Source organism: Nannospalax galili, unplaced genomic scaffold (genome assembly GCF_000622305.1).
Source record: "Nannospalax galili isolate Female #2095 unplaced genomic scaffold, S.galili_v1.0 scaffold806, whole genome shotgun sequence".
In the NCBI taxonomy this organism is placed as follows: Eukaryota; Metazoa; Chordata; class Mammalia; order Rodentia; family Spalacidae; genus Nannospalax; species Nannospalax galili.
The window spans coordinates 718,065-738,361 of record NW_008355419.1 but is presented as its reverse complement, the minus strand read 5'-3'; the positions used below and the strand labels follow the sequence as shown (position 1 = coordinate 738,361).

Sequence of the window (20,297 nt, the reverse complement as noted above, 5' to 3'; positions counted from 1 at the left end):
CAGCTGTCCTAGAACTTACTATACACAGATCCGCCTGCCTCTGCCTCCCCTAGTGCCGGGATTAGGATTAAAGACGTGGACCACTACAGGCCCGTGGCCAAAAAGGTTTTTACAAGAGGATGATGATCCAGGCTGTGAAACGGTCAGGCAGACAGCTGGTGGTCACGTGGGACGCTCAGGTTCCAGCGCGGGCTACAGGAGGCCCTGGGGCAGGGGGGGGGGGAACCTTCGAGGCCCCGCCCCCACCAAGGCTCAGGAAGGAAGGAGTACCGTGCGTTCGCCAGTAAGCACCTTTGTCTTCTAGGTCTGACCTATTTGGCCGACTTTCTGTTCCTTGAAACGGAACTCAGGCTCTGACTTAGAGGTCGGCCTCCACAACCTCAGCCGGACCCTCCTTCCCTTCTGGTCAACGTGGAATGTTCTGGAATGTACCAAGAGGCAGCCACAGGGGGAAACCGTCGTTTATTCGTTTGTCAGCACCATCTTACCTGCGATTGGAACGTTCAGGAAGGTGCCAACGGGCGGCCACAGGAGGCGCTGTCGTTTAATATCCTGCACTCCGCCTCTGAGTAAGACGTTCCGGAAAGCGGCAATGGGGAGACACGGGCCAGGTGTTCGTTTCTCGCGTCTTCCCCTGACGGGCCGTGGTGGAGCATCCCGGAAGGTACCAATGGACAGACACCGGCGGGGGAGCTCCGCAACTAGAGTGTCTCCCCTGGCGCCCGATGGAACATTCCGGAAGGTACCAATGGGGTTCATTTGTCGCGTCTCCAGCCGCAGTGTCTCCCCCTGGTGGACCGAAGTGGAACAGTCCGAAATGTGCCTCCCCGCTCCTGCCGCGCGCGCTGTGATTTCGTAGCGCGTCTCCACTGACGTCAGCTGGATGGCGAGGAGTCCGTCGCGTCTTCCTGTGCGCCACTTCCGATCCCTTCCGGCCCCGGTGTATTCCAAATCTAAACCCTTGCCTGCCCGGAGTGTGTGCACCGCCAGGGGGTGCGCGGCCTTCGCCCTGAGCCCTGGACCCCGCCCCCGCGGTGTGAGGTAGCGTGGGGACCCGGCAGTGTGACCGGCCCCGCGCCCCGTGAGACCGGCTCGATTCCCCACGCCCGCGGCCGCCCCTGCGCGCCTACCGCAGTGCCCTGGGCGTGGGAGGGAGGCGGCGTATGAACGCGAGTGACAGTCCTCAGCACCGAGCCGAGTCGGGGATCGTTAGTTTTCGCCCGAGGCCAGGTGGCCCCGCGTCCTCGCGGCTGCCCGGGCCACTCTTAAGGACCGTCGTTTTCGCGGGCTCGGCGGATCTCGCGGGGCCGGGCGCACAGGTAGGGCGGGGTCCGACCTAGGCTGTTCAGCCGCGCCGGGAGGAAGGCGCCACCCCAGGGCTGTGGCATCCATGCAGGGCTCAGGTGCAGACTGTCAACCTTAGGCTGCTGCCGATGCTGGCTTCCGGGCAGCGTTGCTTTGGTACCGGCAGTTCAGGCCCCAGCCGATACTTTATTCTGGGGAGCTGGTGCATTTTTTTTTCCTGAAGTAATGTTTTTCGGTCATTTTGACAGGCCATTTCCCTGCAATACTCGCCGTCTGAATCCTTGAGCACGCAGCAAACTGCTGCAAAAGAATAAAACAGAACACTGCAGTTTAGAGACGGAGGCATTGTTCAGTGGCTTTTTTTTTTTTTTTTTTTGTCTTTTTGAGACAGGGTCTCCCTGTAGCCCCAACTGGCCTGGAACGCCCTATGTAGACCAGTCTGGCCTAGAACTCACAGAGATCCGCCTCGCTCTGCCTCCCGAGTGCTGGGATTAAAGGCGTTCACCACCACGCCCGGCTGTCAAATTTATTTTTAATAGCGTGCATCCATCCCATAAAGAGGCTCAGCGGTTAAGAGCACTGACTGCTCTTGCAGAGGACCCAGGTTTGATTCCCAGCACCCACAAGGCAGCTATGAACCGTCCTTAACTCCAGTTCCAGGGGAATCTGAAGCCCCAGAACATTCTTTATACCTTGGGCTGCAGGGAGACCCTGTCAAAAAGACAAAAAAAAAAAAAAAAAAAAAAAAAAAAAAAGTGTTTACCACCATATGCAGCCTAAATTTTTTTTAAATTTTTTTTTTAATGTGTTTTACTGTTTTACATGTAAGTACGTGAACCACACTCATGCAATGCCCACAGAGGTCAGAAGAGGGTCTCAGATCTCCTGGAACTGAAGTTATGGATGGTTGTTAGGTGCCATGTTGGTGCTGGGAACCAAACTAATGCAGGAGCAGCTAGTGTGTTTAACCACTGAACCATGTCTCCAGTCCTGGGCAGACGTTCTTTACCTGGTGTCCATGGGCCAAGAGCTTGCAAAAACTAAAAATTGGATGGAAAAAGAAATGATATTTTGAGCTGAGCATGGTGGGCCATGCCTATAATTACAGCCCTCAGGTGACTGAGACAGGAGAATGACAAGTTCATGAAGGGTAGCCATCCAGACAAGTTCAAGTTCATGAACTTGTTTCCAAAAATAGTCGTCTCACTGGCCCTTGGGTGCGGCAGGGAACTGCCGTCCTGGTGGTTCTTGACTCCGTGTCCCCTGCTTCTCCAGTACCCGTGCCCCTTGTTTTCCCTTCAGAACTTGTGTATACATTTTGGGCAGGGCCTGGAACAGAAGTTCAGGAGCCAGCCCCCGACCAACAACGGAGTTTCATAGACCAGCAAAAAGGAAGTTACAGCTTAGTTTTTCTTTTTCATTTGCAACAGGGCCTCACTATATAACCCTAGCTAGCCTAGAACTCCCAGAGATCCATCTTCGGCCTGAGTGCTAGTATTAAAGGTGTGTGCACCTGCCTCATTGAACTAAGTTATCTGTTCTTCTGGATGCACTTTATAACCTGAGAGGGACTTGGTGACTCAGACCTTTATGGCCAGTGATAGGTAGGGTGATAGTGTAGGCAGCTGTTGCTCTGCTCTGTGTACCCCAAGTTCAAGGTCAGCCACTGACTGGTGGTTCCAGGCTTATGAAGGTCAGGTCAGCTGCCAGTTCTTAAAAACCAGCAGCTTATTGCCAGATCTCTGAAGACCCTCAGTCTTTTGCAGGGCAAGACTTTCTTCTCTCTGAAACTCATGCGAGTTGTAGTCTGCGAAAAGAGAACTGGCCGTGAAAACCTGGCAGCCAGGACTGGCTGAGTCAGAATCTGCCAAGGCTAGCCTTGGGGTTCACCTGTAGAGCTGGACTCTACCCCTAAAGATCTTTGCTCCCTCCTCAGCAGTTGTCCAAGATGTAGCTTTCTGACCAGTCACAGATTAGAACGGTTGCTTGCTTCTGTCTACATGCGGCTTCGTGGAGATGGCCGTGCTGTTCGGTATTCCACCATGTGAAAACCTGAACTGTTTAAGCGTTTGAACGCTGTAAGCTCCCTCGATGGGGTATGATTCTCTGGTTGCCAGCTGAGAGGACAAGGCTGTGGTAGGCAGCCTATGAGGTAGCCCCAAGTGGCCCCCCTTGGCCTCCAAGGGCCTTGCTTCTAGATGGGAAGAGTGAAGGCTGTCACCTGTAGCTGAGCTGCTAGGTTGCGAGAGTCCCTGTGGAAAAGCATGAGGCTTCTGCCAGAGGCAAGTGAAGACTTGAGTCCTGTCATCCACATGAGTGGGTATGGCTCTAGGGCCCCCAGTTGAGCATTCAGATGAGAGCTAATCTGGCCAATAGCAGCTGCAGCTTCAAGGGAGACTTGTGATAGAGGCTGCCCAGCTCCTGACCTCCTGAGGCTGAGGCATTTCTCAGGCCTCTGCCAAGCAGAGAGTGACATCCCCAGTAGGGTATAGTTCTACTTGTGTTCCTGTTGATGTAGTCTTCATACACTAAACATGAGTCCTTTGTCCTCTTGTGACAATCTTCTCCCAGTTGTGATTTGTCATTTCACTTTATGGTGTGTGTGTGTGTGTGTGTGTGTGTGTGTGTGTGTGTGTGTAGTTTGTATGGCGCTGAGGCTCAAACCCCAGGATCCTCATGGATGCCATAAAATTATTATCACCAAGTGGTGATTTGTTTTGTTTTGTTTGGTTTTGTTTTGTTTTATTTTGTTTTATTTTGAGATAGGGTCTTTCTCAAGTCATACCTGGCCTGGAACTTGACCAGGCTGACCTTGATCTCACAGAGATCCATGTACCTCTGCTTCCTGAATGCTGGGAGTAAAAATGTGTGCCACTACACCCAGCCTAAATGGTGATCTACTAATTCTTTAATTCTTTATTTATTTATTTTTTTTTGGTCTTTTTGAGACAGGGTCGCCCTGTAGCTCCAGCTGTCCTAGAACTCACTATGTAGACCAGGCTGGCCTTGAACTCACAGAGACCTGCCTGCCTCTGCCTCCCAAGTGCTGGGATTAAAGGCCTGTGCCACCACGCCCAGCCAATTCTACAATTCTTAAAATGATCAGGATGCCTACAGCTAACTTCACACCTCTACCCCAGCTAACACTACACTGTTCTATTCTTTGTTGCTCTGGATTGGTAACTGTCTTTTATGGAGCGGGGGCAAAGTAGTTTATTGAGAACACTGCACAGGAACTGTGGGCCCGGCACATATTGCCTGAATCAATAACTGTCTTTACTGCTGAATCTGGTTCCCGTCAACCACAGTATTTACTTACTGCTCAATCTGGAATCCCTGACCCTTAACTTTGCAAGACAGCAGGGTCTTAGTTTGCACTCATGTTGCTCAGAGCCCTTTGTCTTTCCTATATGACCTAAATACTGCTCAGCGGGTTCCCCTCGCCCTTCTGTTTTGGGGGTTTTATTTGGGGGGGGCATCTTTTTGAGACAGGGTCTCCCTATAGCCCCAGCTGACCTGGAACTCACTACATAGACCAGGCTGGCCTTGAACTCACAGAGATCTGCCTGCCTCTGCTGGGATTAAAGGTATGTGCCACCATGCCCAGCTTTCCTCTCCCCCTCCCTTAATGTGACCATGTGATTTATGATTCATGATTTTTTAAATTGTATTGAGATTTGAACACAGGGCCTCACTCATAGTAGGTTAGCATTCTAACCCTGACTATATCCCCAAGCTTCTTTTTTGTCTCAGTGTCTCACTGGACAGCCCAGTGGCTATCCTTGAACTAATTCTGTAGCCCAGGTAGGCCTTGAACATGTGAACTTCTTGGGTAACTGGAATTATAGGCCTTTGATACCAGCCCTGGCCCTTCTAGAATGCTAAATTTTTATTTTTCTTATTATTTATAGTTGTTATTGAGGCTTTTTTTTTTTGAAACAGACTCTCACTGTGTAGCCCTGGCTGGCCTGAACTCACAAAAATTCACCTTCTTCCCACGTGCTGGGGTTAAAGTTGTGTACCATACCTGGCTTCTCCTGGGACTTCTGTCCTTATTAAGTCCTCAGGATTCTGTTAAAATCTCCTTTGTATTTTATCTTATTTTAAAAATTATTTAGCTAGGCGTGGTGGCACACGCCTTTAATCCTAATGCTCAGGAGGCAGAGGCAGGTGGATCTCTGAGTTTGAGGCCAGCCTGGTCTATGTAGTGAGTTCTGTCTAGGTCACCTGGGGCTACAGGGAGATCCTGTCTCAAAAAGACCAAAAAAAAAAAAAAAATGAGGAGGAGGAGGGAAAACCTCATTATTTTATTTTAGACAAGGTCTCACTATGTAGGCCAGGCTGGCCTCAAACTCACAGAGATCCTTCAGCCTCTACTTTCTTCTTGAGTGCTGGCATGTACCAGCATGCCCTCCTTAGTATTTTGTTTGTTTGTTTGTTTGAGACTAGGTCTCACTAAGTAGTTCTGTAGCTACCCTAGAACTCATTATGTAGACCAGGCTTACCTGGAATTTAGAGTAATCCACCTGCCTCTGCCTCCCAAGTGGTGGGTTAAAGTCATGAGCTACCATGCCTGCTACCTCCTTAGTATTTTAATCTCATGTTTCTGTGCTGCATTCTAGGTAGCTAAAATAGATTTTTAAAATATTTATTTTGGGGGCTGGAGCGATGACTCAACAGTTAAGAGCACTGACTGCTCTTGCAGAGGCCCCTGGTTCAAGCCCTAACACCCATATAGTGGCTAACAACCATCTGTAACTCCACTTCCAGGGGAATCTGATGCCCTCTTCTGACTTCCTCGGGCATTGCACAACATTGGTGTACTTAACACACATGTGGGCAATACACTCATACACATAAAATGAAAAGTTGGTTTTCTTTTTTTTGTCTTTTTGAGACAGGGTCTCCCTGTAGCCCTAGCTGTCCTGGAACTCACTATGTAGACCAAGTTCAAGGCCAGCCTGGTCTACACAGTGAGTCCAGGTCAGCTGGGGCTATAGGGAGACCCTGTCTCAAGAAAAAAAAAAAAAAAAAAAAAAAAAAAGTTTTTAAAGATTTATTTCATGCATGTGTTAGTGCCTATATATGTGTATATGAACCACAGTCATGCCTGGTTCCCACAGAGGCCAGAAGAGGACATTGGCTTTCCCAGAGCTGGAGTTAGCTGCCTGATGTTAACTGATGTTAGCTGTCTGATAATTGTTAGCTGCCTAATGTGGGTGCTGGGAACTGAATCGTAGTTCTCTCCAAGAACAGCTAATGCTCTTAACCAGTGAGCCCTCTCTCCAGCCCTAACACAAATGGTTGGTTTATTTGTTGTTTTTTTTTTTTCAAATGAAATAATCTTTTCTTTGTGCTTTGCAGATCAGGCTACCCCAAACTCACTGTGCTGGCTCTGACTTCTTGATCCTGCTTCCACCTACTGATATTGCAGGCTTGTGCTACCATAGCCAACTCTGGCTTTTTTTTTTTTTTTTTTTAATGTGTATGCCTGTATTGCCTGCATGTAGGTAAGTGCGCCCATGTTGTGCAATGCCCTCAGAGGTCAGAAGAGGCTGGGACTAGAGTTACGGACAGTTGTTAGCTGCCATGTGGGCACTGGGATTCGAACCTGGGTCTTCTGCAAGAACAGTCAGTGTTCTTAGCTGCTGAGCCATCTCTCCAGCCCCTCAGCATTATTTTTAAATATTTTACTTATTTTTATTTTATGTACATGAATGTATTACCTGCATGTATATGAGTGCACCAGTACCATGTAGTGCCCATGGAGGTCAGAAGAGGGTGTTAGGTCGCCTGGAACTGGAATTAAGGACAGTTGTTAGGCACTATGTCAGTGCTGGAAACTGAACCCTGGTCCTCTGCAAGAGCAACTCTTAGCAGTTGAGCCATCTCTCTAGCCCAACAAGAGCTTTTCATTGCTAAGCCATTTCATTAACCCTCTCAGTGCTTGTTCTTTTGAGACATGGTCTTGCTATGTAGCCCAGGCTGGTCTGTGATCCTCCTGAGACCTGCGATTACAGGTGTGCATCGTGAAGCCTGGCTCCTATAATAACTTGATTCTATTGTTTAGTTTTGTTTTGCCTAACCATCATTTGAAGGCTTTTTAAACAATTTTAAACATTTCACAATTTTGAGAAGCTTTTTGTCTTACAGAAGAATTGTATGGGTTTGCCTGTGAACCTCAGCTCACCAGAATGCTCAACTACATGTTCCTTACATGTTCTTAGTAGGACTGTTGGTCCATGTGGTCTGGAGAATGATCTATGGTAGCTGTACTTTGAATTTTGAATAAATGAATTTATGAAGTATATAGCAAACCAAAGTAGATGAATAAGTAGCAAGACAGACAAAGAGAAGGAAAGGGAGAGGGAGAGGGAGACAGACGGAAAACATTAAATCAGATACTGGAAACATCCAACAGAAATTGACTGGGGAAGCCTCATTCAGTCAGTCAGCTGGCGTTCCCATTGAATCCTGGGCGGAGCAGAGTGTCCCCTTGGGTGAGGCTTCCAAGGAAAAGAACAAATAGCAGCAGATAGAGATAACATCGTCCAGTTGAGCACTCACAACACCCAGCAGACGCTAACTTGGGAAGCTGAGGTGGTCAGCTGGAGTTCCCAGGCCAGCTTTCTCTCATTTCCACAGCTGAACTTCTGACTTGTCTTTCCCACCAAACGTTCTTTTATGTCCAGGGATAAACAATATCTGTTGGAAATTGTGGTTTAGTTGTTTTTACTCTTGGGCTATTTTACTGTTCTCTCCCCTCTCTGTTAGGGTTGGGGGTGGGTTAGAAAATCCCCAGACGGGTCTCAGAGGACACTTTGAGACAAACCTGCTTGGATCTGAAATGTCGGGAGCAACTCCACTTCCAAGCCAGCTTCTCAGTGAGCTCAAACAACGCATGACAGTTTACCAACAAAATGAATGTACAACTGTCTACACCAGGAAATAACACTCTTGACTAATCAGCAAGCTGAATTCAGCTTTGGCCAGGGTGCTGCTCAGACCCCTGCACAGGGCTGGGACATCACCATGTCTCTTATCTGGTAGTTTAACTTTGACCACCTGGTCATGGTGTCATCTGCCAGTTTCTTCAGGGTAAAGCCATGACTCCTTCTTTGGAGTGAGAAAACAGCGTGTGGGGAAAGTATGACAGGGTGCAGACTATCGTGGAGCTAAAGGAAAGCTCCAGGTCCTGTCTCTAGGCGGTCTACCCAGTTCCCTTCGTACCTGATGATTTTTGCCTGTTGGTCTTTGTGATCAGTTCTTGTCTGCCTGACAGCTTTAGTGACAGCTCTTTGTGGGCTCCATCTGGGTCAGTGACCTCCCTGAAGCTGCAGGCAGCTGTTCTTCCCCGACTGGCCCCTCAGCAACTGATCTTTGTTTAGTCACTGAGCGTTTTGTCTGTACCTGGGGCCCTGACCACCAAAGTTTCTCCTAAACTTGCTCCTCCATTTACACTGTCCACAGCTGGGGCTCCTGTGGCTCTGTGGGGTGTGTCCCAGGCAGGACTCCAGATCAGCCTTGTTACCACCCATCCTTCAGCTCCCCTTGCTTCTTGTTGAGGGTATGGCAGGACCCAGAGCCTCCCCATGTCATAGCCATGGCCATCATAACTGGGACCCCTCACGACTGCCTAGAGGAAGCTTCTAGGTGGCCACTTGTTCACTTGCCCTCAGGGTGAAGTGGGAGACACCTGGTGGGATTTTTTGTTTGTGCTGCTCTGTTCCTGATTTCAGGGGCCCCTTCGTTTTCTTTAAAGATGCACCCTCCTTGCTCAGGAGTCTGCTACAGAATTCCTCCTCCTGCAGCTGCAGGTGTTCTTTCTTCTCTTCCCTCCCTGTTCCTTCCTCTCCTGTCTCTCCTGATCTTCACCAAGCTTTCAGTGAGCACTGGGGACTACCTTCCTGTGTGTTCTGCTGAGGCTTGCTTTGGGCTGACTCCATGACCTGAGGCCTGTTCTATTTCTGTCCAGCTACCCAGAGGTAGTTCTTCAGTACTGGCCACTCTCCTGGCTCTGCTTTTCCCTTGGCTTCTTTGTACCCCAAGCATGGGCTGTAGGTCTGATGCTACCTCCTGTCATTTTCTCCTCTCTCTGCTGCCCAGGTCTCAGCCTCTGCAGGTTTCATCCCCACCTGACACCCATGTTCATGCTTCAGGATACTTTTACTCAGGCCCTGACTCCAGAGGCATTTGGACACAGAAAAGCAGCTGCCATGGAAGTAGTTGGTGGGCAAAGGCGCTAACCTCCATGATGACCTGAGTTCAGTTCCTGGGGCTTACCTGGTAGAAGGAGAGAACTGACTCCTCTGACCTCCACAGGCGTGCTGTGGCACGTGTATACCCACTCACACACACAAATAAATACGTAATTTTAAAAACTTAAAAAGGGCCTGGAGAGACGGCTCAGCTGTTAAGAACACTGGCTGTTCTTGCAGAGGACCCAGGTTCAATTCCCAGCACCCACATGGCATCTACGAACTATCCTTAACTTCAGTTCCAGGGGAATCTGATGCCCTCTTCTGACCTCCACGGCATTGCACAACAGGTGCACTCACATACATGCAGGCAGTACACTCACAAAATAAAAATGATAAATAATATATATTTTTTTTAAAAAGTAAAAGAGAAAAGCATTTGTCCAGTGAGTCATGGGTTTTTGGTGGCCAAGGCCTACATGCCTTGTGCTTCCTCGGTGTTCGGTCATTACCAGACTGGATAGGTGGTTTGTCAAAATGCCAGTTGCCACAGAAAGATTGTACACTGGAGGCAGGTGTCCATACTGGTGTTGGAGGATTCTCTGGGCCTTGCTCTAGATATGGTGGGCAGCAGTAGATGTCTGTTAATGGAGCCTGGTTTCCCCTGCCTGTCCTGCTCCACTGTGAAAGGCCAAATTCACCCCATTGGAGCTGATGACCAAGGTGGGGGTGATGGCACATCACATGCTATGATGCCATAGACATTTCTGAAGTTTGTTCTTACAGCACAGCACACAGTAGCTCCAAAGGCATAGCTAACAACACTTGTGGTTGGGCTCAGGTACATCCTTGCCCTGGCCATGAGGTTAAGCAGATCCTAGTACATTCTGTCCTTGTCCTTTGTCCAAGAAGTTGGATGATATGGGTCATTAAGTCTCCTAGGCCCTTGCTTTTTTTCCTGGAGAAAGGAACGGATGCTATGCAGGAGGCATAGTCTGTGAACCCACCCCACCATCCAAGCACATCCTGTGGGTGGACTGTGGTACTGTTTATTTCACAACAGGAGGCTAAGGCTTCAGACCATGGCCAGAACAGAAGGGCAGAGGAAGGGCAGCAAGAGAATGTGTGCATCACTCTGTTCTGTGTCTACTGGGGTTGGACTGCTAGTTTCTCAAAGCAAGAGAGTGGCTGCCATCTGGGGACTCTATCTCTGGCAGCACAGCTATCCCCTCCACACAGCCTCCAGCATTCCCCTGTTGCAGCCTTTAAAAAAGTTACATTTATAGCCGGGCACAGTGGCGTACGCCTCTAGTCCCAGCACTTAGGAGGCAGAGGCAGGTGGATCTCTGTGAGTTCAGGGTCAGCCTGGTTTACATAGTGAGTTCCAGGACAGCTAGAGCTACAGGGAGACCCTGTCTCAAAAAAAAAAAAATTATGTTTATGTGTGTGCACACACATGCTCATGTGCCATAGTGTGCATGTGGAGGTCAGAGAACAACTAATGGGTGTTGATTCTCCTCCTTCACCTGTGGGTCCCAGGGATTGAACTAGTTGTGGCAGTATTTACTAGAGGAGAGAAATGGGAGTGGGGGCAGTTAGGGTTGGACCACCTCAGCACAAAATCCTTGAGTTGTCATTTTCTGTTTTTTTAGGGCCAGTGGACTAACAAAATTTGAAAATAAGACCCAAATTCCATATTTGTGGGTTTTTAATATTTTTATTATTTTATTTTGATTTATTTATTTATTTATTATTGTCTTTTTGAGACAGGGTCTCCCTGTAGCCCCAGCTGTCCTGGAACTCACTGTGTAGACCAGGCTGGCCTCGAACTCACAAAGATTCGCCTGTCTCTGCCTCCCAAGTGCTGGGATTAAAGGCATGCACTACCACGCCCAGCCTATTTTTTATTTTATGTATATAAGTGTTTGGGTTTTTTTGTTTGTTTGGTCTTTTTGAGACAGGGTCTCACTGTAGTCCCAGCTGGCCTGGAATTCACTATGTAGACCAGGTTGGCCTTGAACTCACAGAGATCCATCTAGCTCTGCCCCCCAAGTGCTGGGATTAAAGGCGCCACCACATCTGGCTGTATATGAGTGTTTTGTCTGAATGTGTGTAAATGCAACCATGTCGTGCATTGCCTGTAGAGGCCAGAAAAGGGTGTTGGATCCCCTGGAATTGGAGTTATAGACAGCTGTTTTCCACCATGTGGGTGCTGGGAACCAAACCCAGGTCCTCTTAACTGCTGAACCATCTCTAGCCCCCATTTATATACATACACACACACACACACATTTTTTTTGGTCTTTTTGAGACAGGGTCTCCCTGTGGCTCCAGCTGTCCTGGAACTCATTACATAAGACCAGGCTGGCCTTGAACTCACAGAGATCCACCGGCTTCTGCCTCCTGAATGCTGGGATTAAAGGCGTGCGCCACCACATCCGGCTCATTTTTATATTTTCAAAGTTATTTCACCTTGAAGATTAAAACTTTTTGTGAGCTGGGTGTGGTGGCACATGCCTTTAATCCCAGCACTAGGGAGGCAGAGGCAGGTGGATCTCTGAGTTTAAAGCCAGCTGGTTTCAAAAAGACCAAAAAAAAAAAAAAAACCCAAAACTTTTTTTGTGAGCCATGGAAATGGCTCAGTGTGGGTAAATGTGTTTGCTGTGCAAGGTTGGAGACCCAAGTTTGTTTTCCAGAACCCACATGGCAAAAGAAGAGAATTGAGCCGGGCACGCCTTTAATCCCAGCACTTGGGCGGCAGAGACAGGCAAATCTTTGTGAGTTCGAGGCCAGCCTGGTCTACATAGCAAGTTCCAGGACAGCTGGGGCTACAGGGAGACCCTGTCTCAAAAAAGACCGAAAAAAAAAAAAAGGAGAGAACAACTCCACAGAGTTGTTCTTTGACCTCCTGTATTAGTCACTTTTCTGTTGCTGTGATAGAAACACTGACCCAAGCAATTTATAAAAGGAAGAGTTTATTTGAGCTTATGGTTCCACGGGAATTACAGTCCATCATGGCAGGGAGACATGGTGGCTGGAGGTGCTGGAGCAGCAGAAGCTAATCTCTCACATCATCACGAAGGCACAGGAAACAGAAGAGCAACAGGAGATCTGGCAAGGCTTAAGAACTCTCTAAGCCCACCCACAGTGACATGCTTCCTCCAGGATAGCCACACCTTCTAAACCCTCACAAAACAGCGCCATCATCTGGGGACAAAATGTCCAAACACTTGGAGTCTGTGGAGGACATTCTCATTCAAACCACCACACCTCCACACGTTTTATGGCATGTGTGCCCACAGACACACATCATGTACCCGAAATAATTATTTTTAAAGGCTTGTATGTGTACACGTGTGTGTATGCATGTGGTATGTGTTTACATGTGTGTGGTATATAGTACATTTATGGGGGATATACGTGTATGTGTGTAATCTGCATGCATATGTGTGCATAGGTACTCCAATCCACATTTTGAGGTCAGAGGAAGATGTTGGGTGTCCTGCTCTATCACTTCTCCCCCTTAGTCCCTTGAGACAGGATCTCTCCCTGAACCTGAAGCTTACCATTTCAGCTAGGCTGGCTGCCCAGAACATGTAGCCATTCCCAGCTTTTTTTTTTCCAATTATTTTTATTTTATGTGTATGAGTGTATTACCTGCATATATGTGAGTGCACCCTTGTGCAATGCCGTGGAGGTCAGAAGAGGGCTTCGGATTCCCCTGGAACTGGAGTTAAGGACGGTTCATAGCCGCCATGTGTGTGCTGGGAATTGAACCCAGGTCCTTTGCAAGAGCAGTCAGTGCTCTGCTGAGCCATCTCTCCAGCCCCCATTCCCAGCTTTTATGTGGATGCTATGAATTGGAACTTAGGTCCTCATGCTTGAACAATAAGCACGCTAAGCAACTAAACCATCTCCCCCTTCCCCTTTTTTCTTTTTGTTTTTTGGTATTTTGAAATAAGGTCTTATGTAGCCTGCCCAGTATGGCCTCAAACTTGATATGTGGCCAAAGATGATCTTAAAGACCTAACCCTTCTTCTCCATCTCCAAGTGCTGCATTATAGATCTCTGCCACCATGCTAGTTGATTAAAACTCTTATGGTCATTAAATTTTTTAGTTTTTTGTTTCTTTTGTTTTGGGTCTTTCTGAGACAGGGTCTCCCTGGAGCCATAGCTGGCCTGGATTCACTATGGAGATTAGGCTGGCCTCAAACTCACAGAAATCCACTTGCTTTTGCCTCCCCAATGCTGAGATTAAAGGCTACGATAATTAAATTTTTAATGGGTAAAGTGTTTGCCTTGCAAGTGTCAAGACCTGAGTTCAGAATTTGCAGAACCCATATAAGAGCTGGCTATGGCAGCACAAGTCTAATCCCAGTGCTGCTTTGGCAAAATGGGAGGCAGAGACAGGAGACTTCTTGGAAGCTCATGGGTCCGCTGGCCTGGCAGAGCAGCAAACAAGAAATAATGTGTCAAAAAAGTGAAAAGTGAAGAGCCGAGATTCTTCCGACTGTTTGTGTGTGTCCACACTCCTTCACATGAGAGGCCGCACATACACAATGTAAAAAAGAACACGTCCACACTCCTTCACATGCAGAAGCCGCACACACAATGTAAAAAAGAACACGTCCACACTCCTTCACATGAGAGGCCGCACATACACAATGTAAAAAAGAACATTAAGTGTTCAAAATCAGTAACGTTCTCTTCTCTTAACATTTTAGCCTCTGCTTCCACACTCTGCTGGAGATAGGCACGTTGTGGGCTACATTCATGCAGACCCGGACTGCTGCCTCCTTCCTCAGCTGTGACTCTGTATCTGAGCAGTTGTCGTGGTCCATGCTGTCCATCCTTGAGAAAAGCTTGCAAGTGGTCTCAGCATGTCATCTTCCACAAAATCCCAAGCACTGGAGGAGTCTGTGCCTGGCTGCGAAGAGGAGCTAAAAGGAAAACCGCTCCTCACCTGGGGCTCTCTTTTCAGTCACCGAAGCGAGAAGATTGTCTTTACCAAAGGTGAGAGCAGCTCGGAGGAGAGCCTGCTCACTGTCACCATCACGGAGACTACCGTCATTGAGTCGGACCTGGGTGTGTGGAGTTCAAGGGCACTCATCTACCTCACGCTGTGGTTCTTCTTCAGCTTCTGCACACTCTTCCTCAACAAGTATATCCTGTCCCTGTTGGAGGGCGAGCCCAGCATGCTAGGTAACACCACCTTGCCTGCCATGTGCACCTACTGGCCCCAGTGCACAGTTGCCAGAGGCTACCAGGAGGGTGGGAAAGGGATAAAGGTAATTAGCCAGATGTGCTTTTGGGCATCTGCTTATGATGAGAAGGGAAATTACTTGTTCTGAGCTTGGCCACATGCCTCCCTCCACAGGTGCCGTGCAGATGCTGTCAACCACGTTAATTGGATGTGTTAAGATATTTGTTCCTTGCTGTTTATATCAGCACAAAGCCCGGCTCTCCTATCCACCCAATTTCATCATGACTATGCTCTTTGTGGGCCTCATGAGGTAAATGTATTGACTGTCTAGTTGTGTTTTTATATATAAAATACCAATCTGGTTACTGTGTGGGAACCCTGTTGGTGGCTGTGGTAATTAGTGCTGCTGGGCATGTGTTCAGGGCACAGAGTGCACTGTCTCAGATGTGAGACAGTAAGTAGATTTGGTTTTGTGGCCCTTAATGCCACATGCATTCACTCGGATTCTTTACAAGGTAGCCATAAAAGGTATTCAGTAGCAGTTGGAAGGTGATGTATTTGGCACCCTTGGGTGTAATGGAGTCACTCTTTCCTGATGATCCAACCTTGTGGTGGGAGGAGGGGCCAGATGTACCCACTGGTCATGACTGACCACTTGGAGCCTCTGGCCAGTAAGCAGAAAGGTCCCCTCTCATGGTGCTCTTTGCTTGTTTTGAGGTTTGCAACAGTGGTTTTGGGGCTGGTCAGCTTGAAGAATGTGGCCGTTTCCTTTGCTGAGACGGTGAAGAGCTCGGCTCCCATTTTCACTGTGATCATGTCTCGGATGATTCTGGGGGAGTACACAGGTAGGGACTCTCCTGGTCCTGACCTTTTGCCTTGACTAGACCTCATAATTCTCTTCCTCTACCTGCCCGCCCTGTGCTGGGGTGTGTTCAGCTCCTCAGAGATTCCCTTCCCTCCTGAGCTTTTCTTGGCAGTTACACGTGGCTCGTGCAGTTCCTTGAGCACATGCTTCTTCAGCCCACTATGCAGGGGTTTTTCTCATGGAAACATGAGAGAGTCAGAGAAGGACTGTGCCTCATGGGTCCCAGCTAGGTCAGGAGATGGGTGGGAACCGGGAAATGAATATCAGGCATATCTCTCCAGAGGCTGATCTTTGATCCAGAGATGATATGGCAGGGGCCATATTCGAGGGCAGGGGCTCTCTCTTCAGTGGACAGTCAGGTGGCCTCCCCAGGCTGTTTATGAGTCTTTAGACAACTGCTTCTCTATCCTCCCCAAGGCTTAGGCAGATCAGATTTATTTTAGCAATGTACGATTATTTCTTGTGGCATGTCAGACTCACACACTTATAAACCTTTTAGAAATCAGAATATTCAAGATCATTATGTGAAAACAAAATGCAGAAAAACATATAAGAAAGATACAGCATAGTTACAGAGTGCTTGCCACACGTACACACAAAGACATTACCTTGAAATAAAGGCAGGTGTCCACCTAAAGGGGCAAAAGGGAGAAGACCAGGATGGCCACAAGACTTCTCTCACATGTGCCTTTGGAATTACACACATCTTAGGTCTTTGTAAACCAGAACCAGGGCTGGGGATGTAGAGTACTTGCCTAGCAGGCATGAAGGCTTTGATTCCCCAGTACTGCGTATAGGCGTGGCAGCTCACTTGCACTGAATCATAGCACTTGAGAGGTGGAGGTAGAAGGATCATGAGTTTAAGGTCATCTTTGGCTACTTAGTGAGTTTGAGGCCAACCTAAGATACATGAGACCTTATCTCAAAAAACAAACAACAAGCCAAGCATGATGGCTCATGCCTTTAATCCCAGCACCCGGGAGGCAGAGGCAGGTGGATCTCTGAGTTCAAGGCCAGCCTCATCTACATAGTGAGTTCCAGGACAGCTGGGGCTACAGGGAGACCCTGCTTCAAAAAGACCAAAAAAACAAATAAAATAAAATAAAATATAAATAAATAAGGGGCTGGAGAAGATGGCTCAGCAGTTAAGAGCCCTGACTGCTCTTGCAGAGGACCCAGGTTTGATTCCCAGCACCCACATGGTGGCTAACAACCATCTGTAACTCCAGTTCCAGGGAGATCCATCACCTTCTTCTGACCTCTGCGGGCATTGCACGACACGGATGCACTTACACACATGCAGGCAATACACTCATACACATAAAATATAATATTTAAAAATAAATAAATAAATTGAAATAAAATTGAAGAGGTGCCAAAGAGTACCTGACACCATCTCCAAAATAAATGTGGGGGGATGTGGTGGTTCTCATTGCACTAAACAGATATTTTTTTAATTTAAGATTTTTTGTGTGTACATGTGTGTTTTCCTGAATGTATGCCACAGGTGTGTGGGTGCACACAGAGGCCAAATAATGGTGTCAGATCTCTTGGAGCTGGAGCTGCAGGGAGTTGTGAGCCACCCAGCATGGGTACTAGGAACTGAACACAGGTCCTCTGGAAGAGCAGGAAGCCCTCTTAACTGCTCAGACATCTCTCCACATCTCTCCAGCCCCTTGAATAGAAATTTTAAACCAGTTGCATAAAGGGTTGTTTATTATTAAAAAAAAAAATAGGAACCAACAATGTCACCCAAGTTTACCAGCCTGGGTTCTCAGTCCCTAGGACCCACATGGTGGAAGGAGAGAACTGACTCCCACAGGTTGCCTTCTGATCTCCACATGGGCAATGTCCTGTGTATATCCACATGTACACACACACACACAATAATTAAAAGTTTTAAAATCCCATCAGTATAACTGTACCAATCCAGGTTTTATCCTTGACTTTTTTTTTTATTATTATTATTATTTGGAGGGTGTTTGAGGTTGCTTTTGTTTTTTTTTTTTTTTTTAGACAGGGTCTCCTTGTAGCCACATCTGGCCTGGAATTCACTATATAGAGCAGGCTGGGACAGAGATCTGCCTCCCTAGTGCTGGGATTAAAAGCATGGGCCACCACACCCAGCCTTTTTTTTTTTTTGTCTTTTTGAGTCAGAGTCTCCCTGTAGCCCCAGCTGGTCTGGAACTTGTTATGTAGACCAGGCTGGCTTTGAACTCACAGAGATCCACCCTTGTCTGCCTCCTGAGTGCTGGGATTAAAGGCATGTGCCAGCTCTAGTTGGGCGTGGTGGCACACACCTTTAAAAGGGGGGGGCGGTGCGCTGGAGAGATGGCAAAGTGGTTAAGAGCACTGACTGCTCTTGCAGAGGACCCGGGTTCGATTCCCAGTACCCACATGGCGGCTATGACCCATCCTTAACTCCAGTTCCAGGGGAATCCGAAGCCCTCTTTGACCTCTGTGGCATTGCACCACATGGATGCACTCACATACATGCAGACAATACACTCATACACATAAAATAAAAATAATAAATGTTGAAAAATAAAAAATTTTTAAAGGAGTCACTATTAATTAACTTTTTAAAAAGATCCAAACATTCACCATTTTCTTTGTAGGCATGTGAGTTCAAGGCCAGCCTGGTCTACATAGTGAGTTCCAGGACAGCTGGGGCTACAGGGAGACCCTATCTCAAAAAGACCAAAAAAAAAAGATCGGCTCTTCCTCACCCAGCAGTAATCAGCTGCCAATAATTCTTTGACTAAGACTGGGGCCTGCTGTCTGTTTCCACAGTTCTGTGCTGGGTTTTTTGTCTGCTTGAGTTTGCATGAGTCTTGTACATGCTGACACCACTGCTGTAGGTTCATATGAGGAGGATCCCAGGAGTCTGTAGGACTCTTTCCCTATAGTCATGTACCTCCTCCATAGCTCTTAAAATCTTTCTGTCCCCTCTTCCACAGTGGTACCTGAGCTCTTAGGTGGGTGAATTTTAATGAGTCCTGTCCAGGGACCCACACTCTGTAGACTCTTATTCTCTATGTTTTGGCCATTTGTGACCTTTTTTTTGTGTTCTTGGCCCTCTGTTGATGAGTGAGCTTCATTGATGAGAAGTGAAAGATGTATCAGTGTCTCTTCATCCTTTGTTCTATGTTCTGTGAGCTTTAGGTGTAGAAGTTGTATTGTAGATGTGCCACTTAGGCTTGAGCAATTCACAGACAATCTCTTTATATGATGAGTTGTGGAACTCTTATCTTTTTCTGTTGAAAAAAATAAGCTTTTTTGATGGGTGGTGACCAGGATACTTTTCTGTAAATTTAAGGATCCGCACTTTGCACATAGTAAGAAGTTACATTTATCTAGAGATGTGGCAGCCTTGGGGTTTTCTCTAAGATCTATGACCTCTCTAGCTATGTATATTTGGCTAGGTTTACAGTACCACACATGAGTTTCCTCCCATTAAGTGGGCTTTAAGTCCAATTAGGTAGCTGTTGATTACCCCCCAGATAAAAGTGCCACTACTGCACCAATGTTATTTGCTGTGCTGGTCATTGATGTGGTTTTTAGGCCTTAAATCTGGAGTTGGACCATAGATTGATGTTCTCCCTTACTGGCTTGAAGAGTGCTCATAAAGCTATGAGGGCTAGGCTTCAGGAAAGGTGGCTTCCAGGCTGGTTCCAGCTCCATTGTTCCAAATCCTGTGTCCAAAGCCTGACCTGTCTTCAGCAATAGGGTCTTACCTTCAAGTTCTGGGAGGCAATCAAGGGCTGTGGCAATAGCCTGTGTAATTGGGAGAGTCTCTTGCACTACCCTGGCCAACAACTCAAAGAAAGGTTTCTCCTGTCTGACATCATTTCTTGCTATGTAGCCTTCAGCTATATACCTGAACTATACACAAGATATTGTATGTGTAATTTTTTTATTTTTATTTTTTGGTGTTTTTTGAGACAGGGTCTCCCTGTAGTCCCAGCTGGCCTAGAACTCACTGTGTAGACCAGGCTGGCCTTGAACTCACAGAGATCCTCCTGCCTCTGCCTCCTGAGTGCTGAGATTAAAGGCATGTGCCACCACACCCGGCTGTATGTGTAATTTTTCAGTAGGTTTTTAGACTAATATGATTCCCTTTTTTTGTTTTTTTGCTTTTTTATTTATTTATTTATTTTTATTTTATGGGTATGTGCGTATTGCCTGCATTGTAGGTAAGTACACCCGTGTCATGCAATGTCTGCAGAGGTCAGAAGAGGCTGTTGGATCCCCTTGGAATGGAGTTTTAGACAGTTATTAACTGCCATGTGGGAGCTGGGATTCAAACCCGGGTCTTTTGCAAGAACAACCAGTGTTCTTAACTGCTGAGCCATCTCTCCAGCCCCGATTCCCTGTTTTTTTAATACAACCTAGGCATTATTTTTCTCTCCTCTCTCCCTGAATAACCCTTTCTTCCCCATTGAAAGTATCTCCTTTTCTCCCTTGATAATTCCTGTCTGCTATGGTCCCACTGCATTAGTTTTTTAAAACTTATTGTGTGTGTGTGTGTGTGCGTGCGTGTGTGCGTGCGTGCGCATGTGCGCGCAAGCATGTAATTGTGCACATGTAGACATCAGAGGACAACTTGGGGAGATGGTTCTCTTTTTCCTCCCTGTGGTCCTGGGATTGACCTTAGGTTGTCAAGCTTGGCAACAAGTGCCTTTACCCACTGGGCCGTCTCACTGGCCCTGACTTTTGAATTAAA

The 20,297-nt window shown here is 47.4% G+C and overlaps 1 protein-coding gene across 3 annotated transcripts in view; it reads left to right on the top strand.

The window, feature by feature from the left end:
* Positions 1-223: 223 nt before the first annotated feature.
* The window catches only part of Slc35e2b (solute carrier family 35 member E2B), a 29,246-nt gene continuing 9,172 nt past the window's right edge, over positions 224-20,297 (top strand). Inside the window, exons 1-4 of one of the 3 annotated variants that reach the window (XM_008852620.3) lie at positions 224-1,319; positions 14,228-14,705; positions 14,881-15,016; positions 15,424-15,551. In XM_008852620.3, the coding sequence (XP_008850842.1) occupies positions 14,384-14,705; positions 14,881-15,016; positions 15,424-15,551 (586 nt within the window). In that variant the 5' untranslated portion in view covers positions 224-1,319; positions 14,228-14,383. The remainder of the gene's footprint in view (positions 1,320-14,227; positions 14,706-14,880; positions 15,017-15,423; positions 15,552-20,297) is intronic. The other 2 variants (XM_029555825.1, XM_029555824.1) reach the window with 2 other exon arrangements.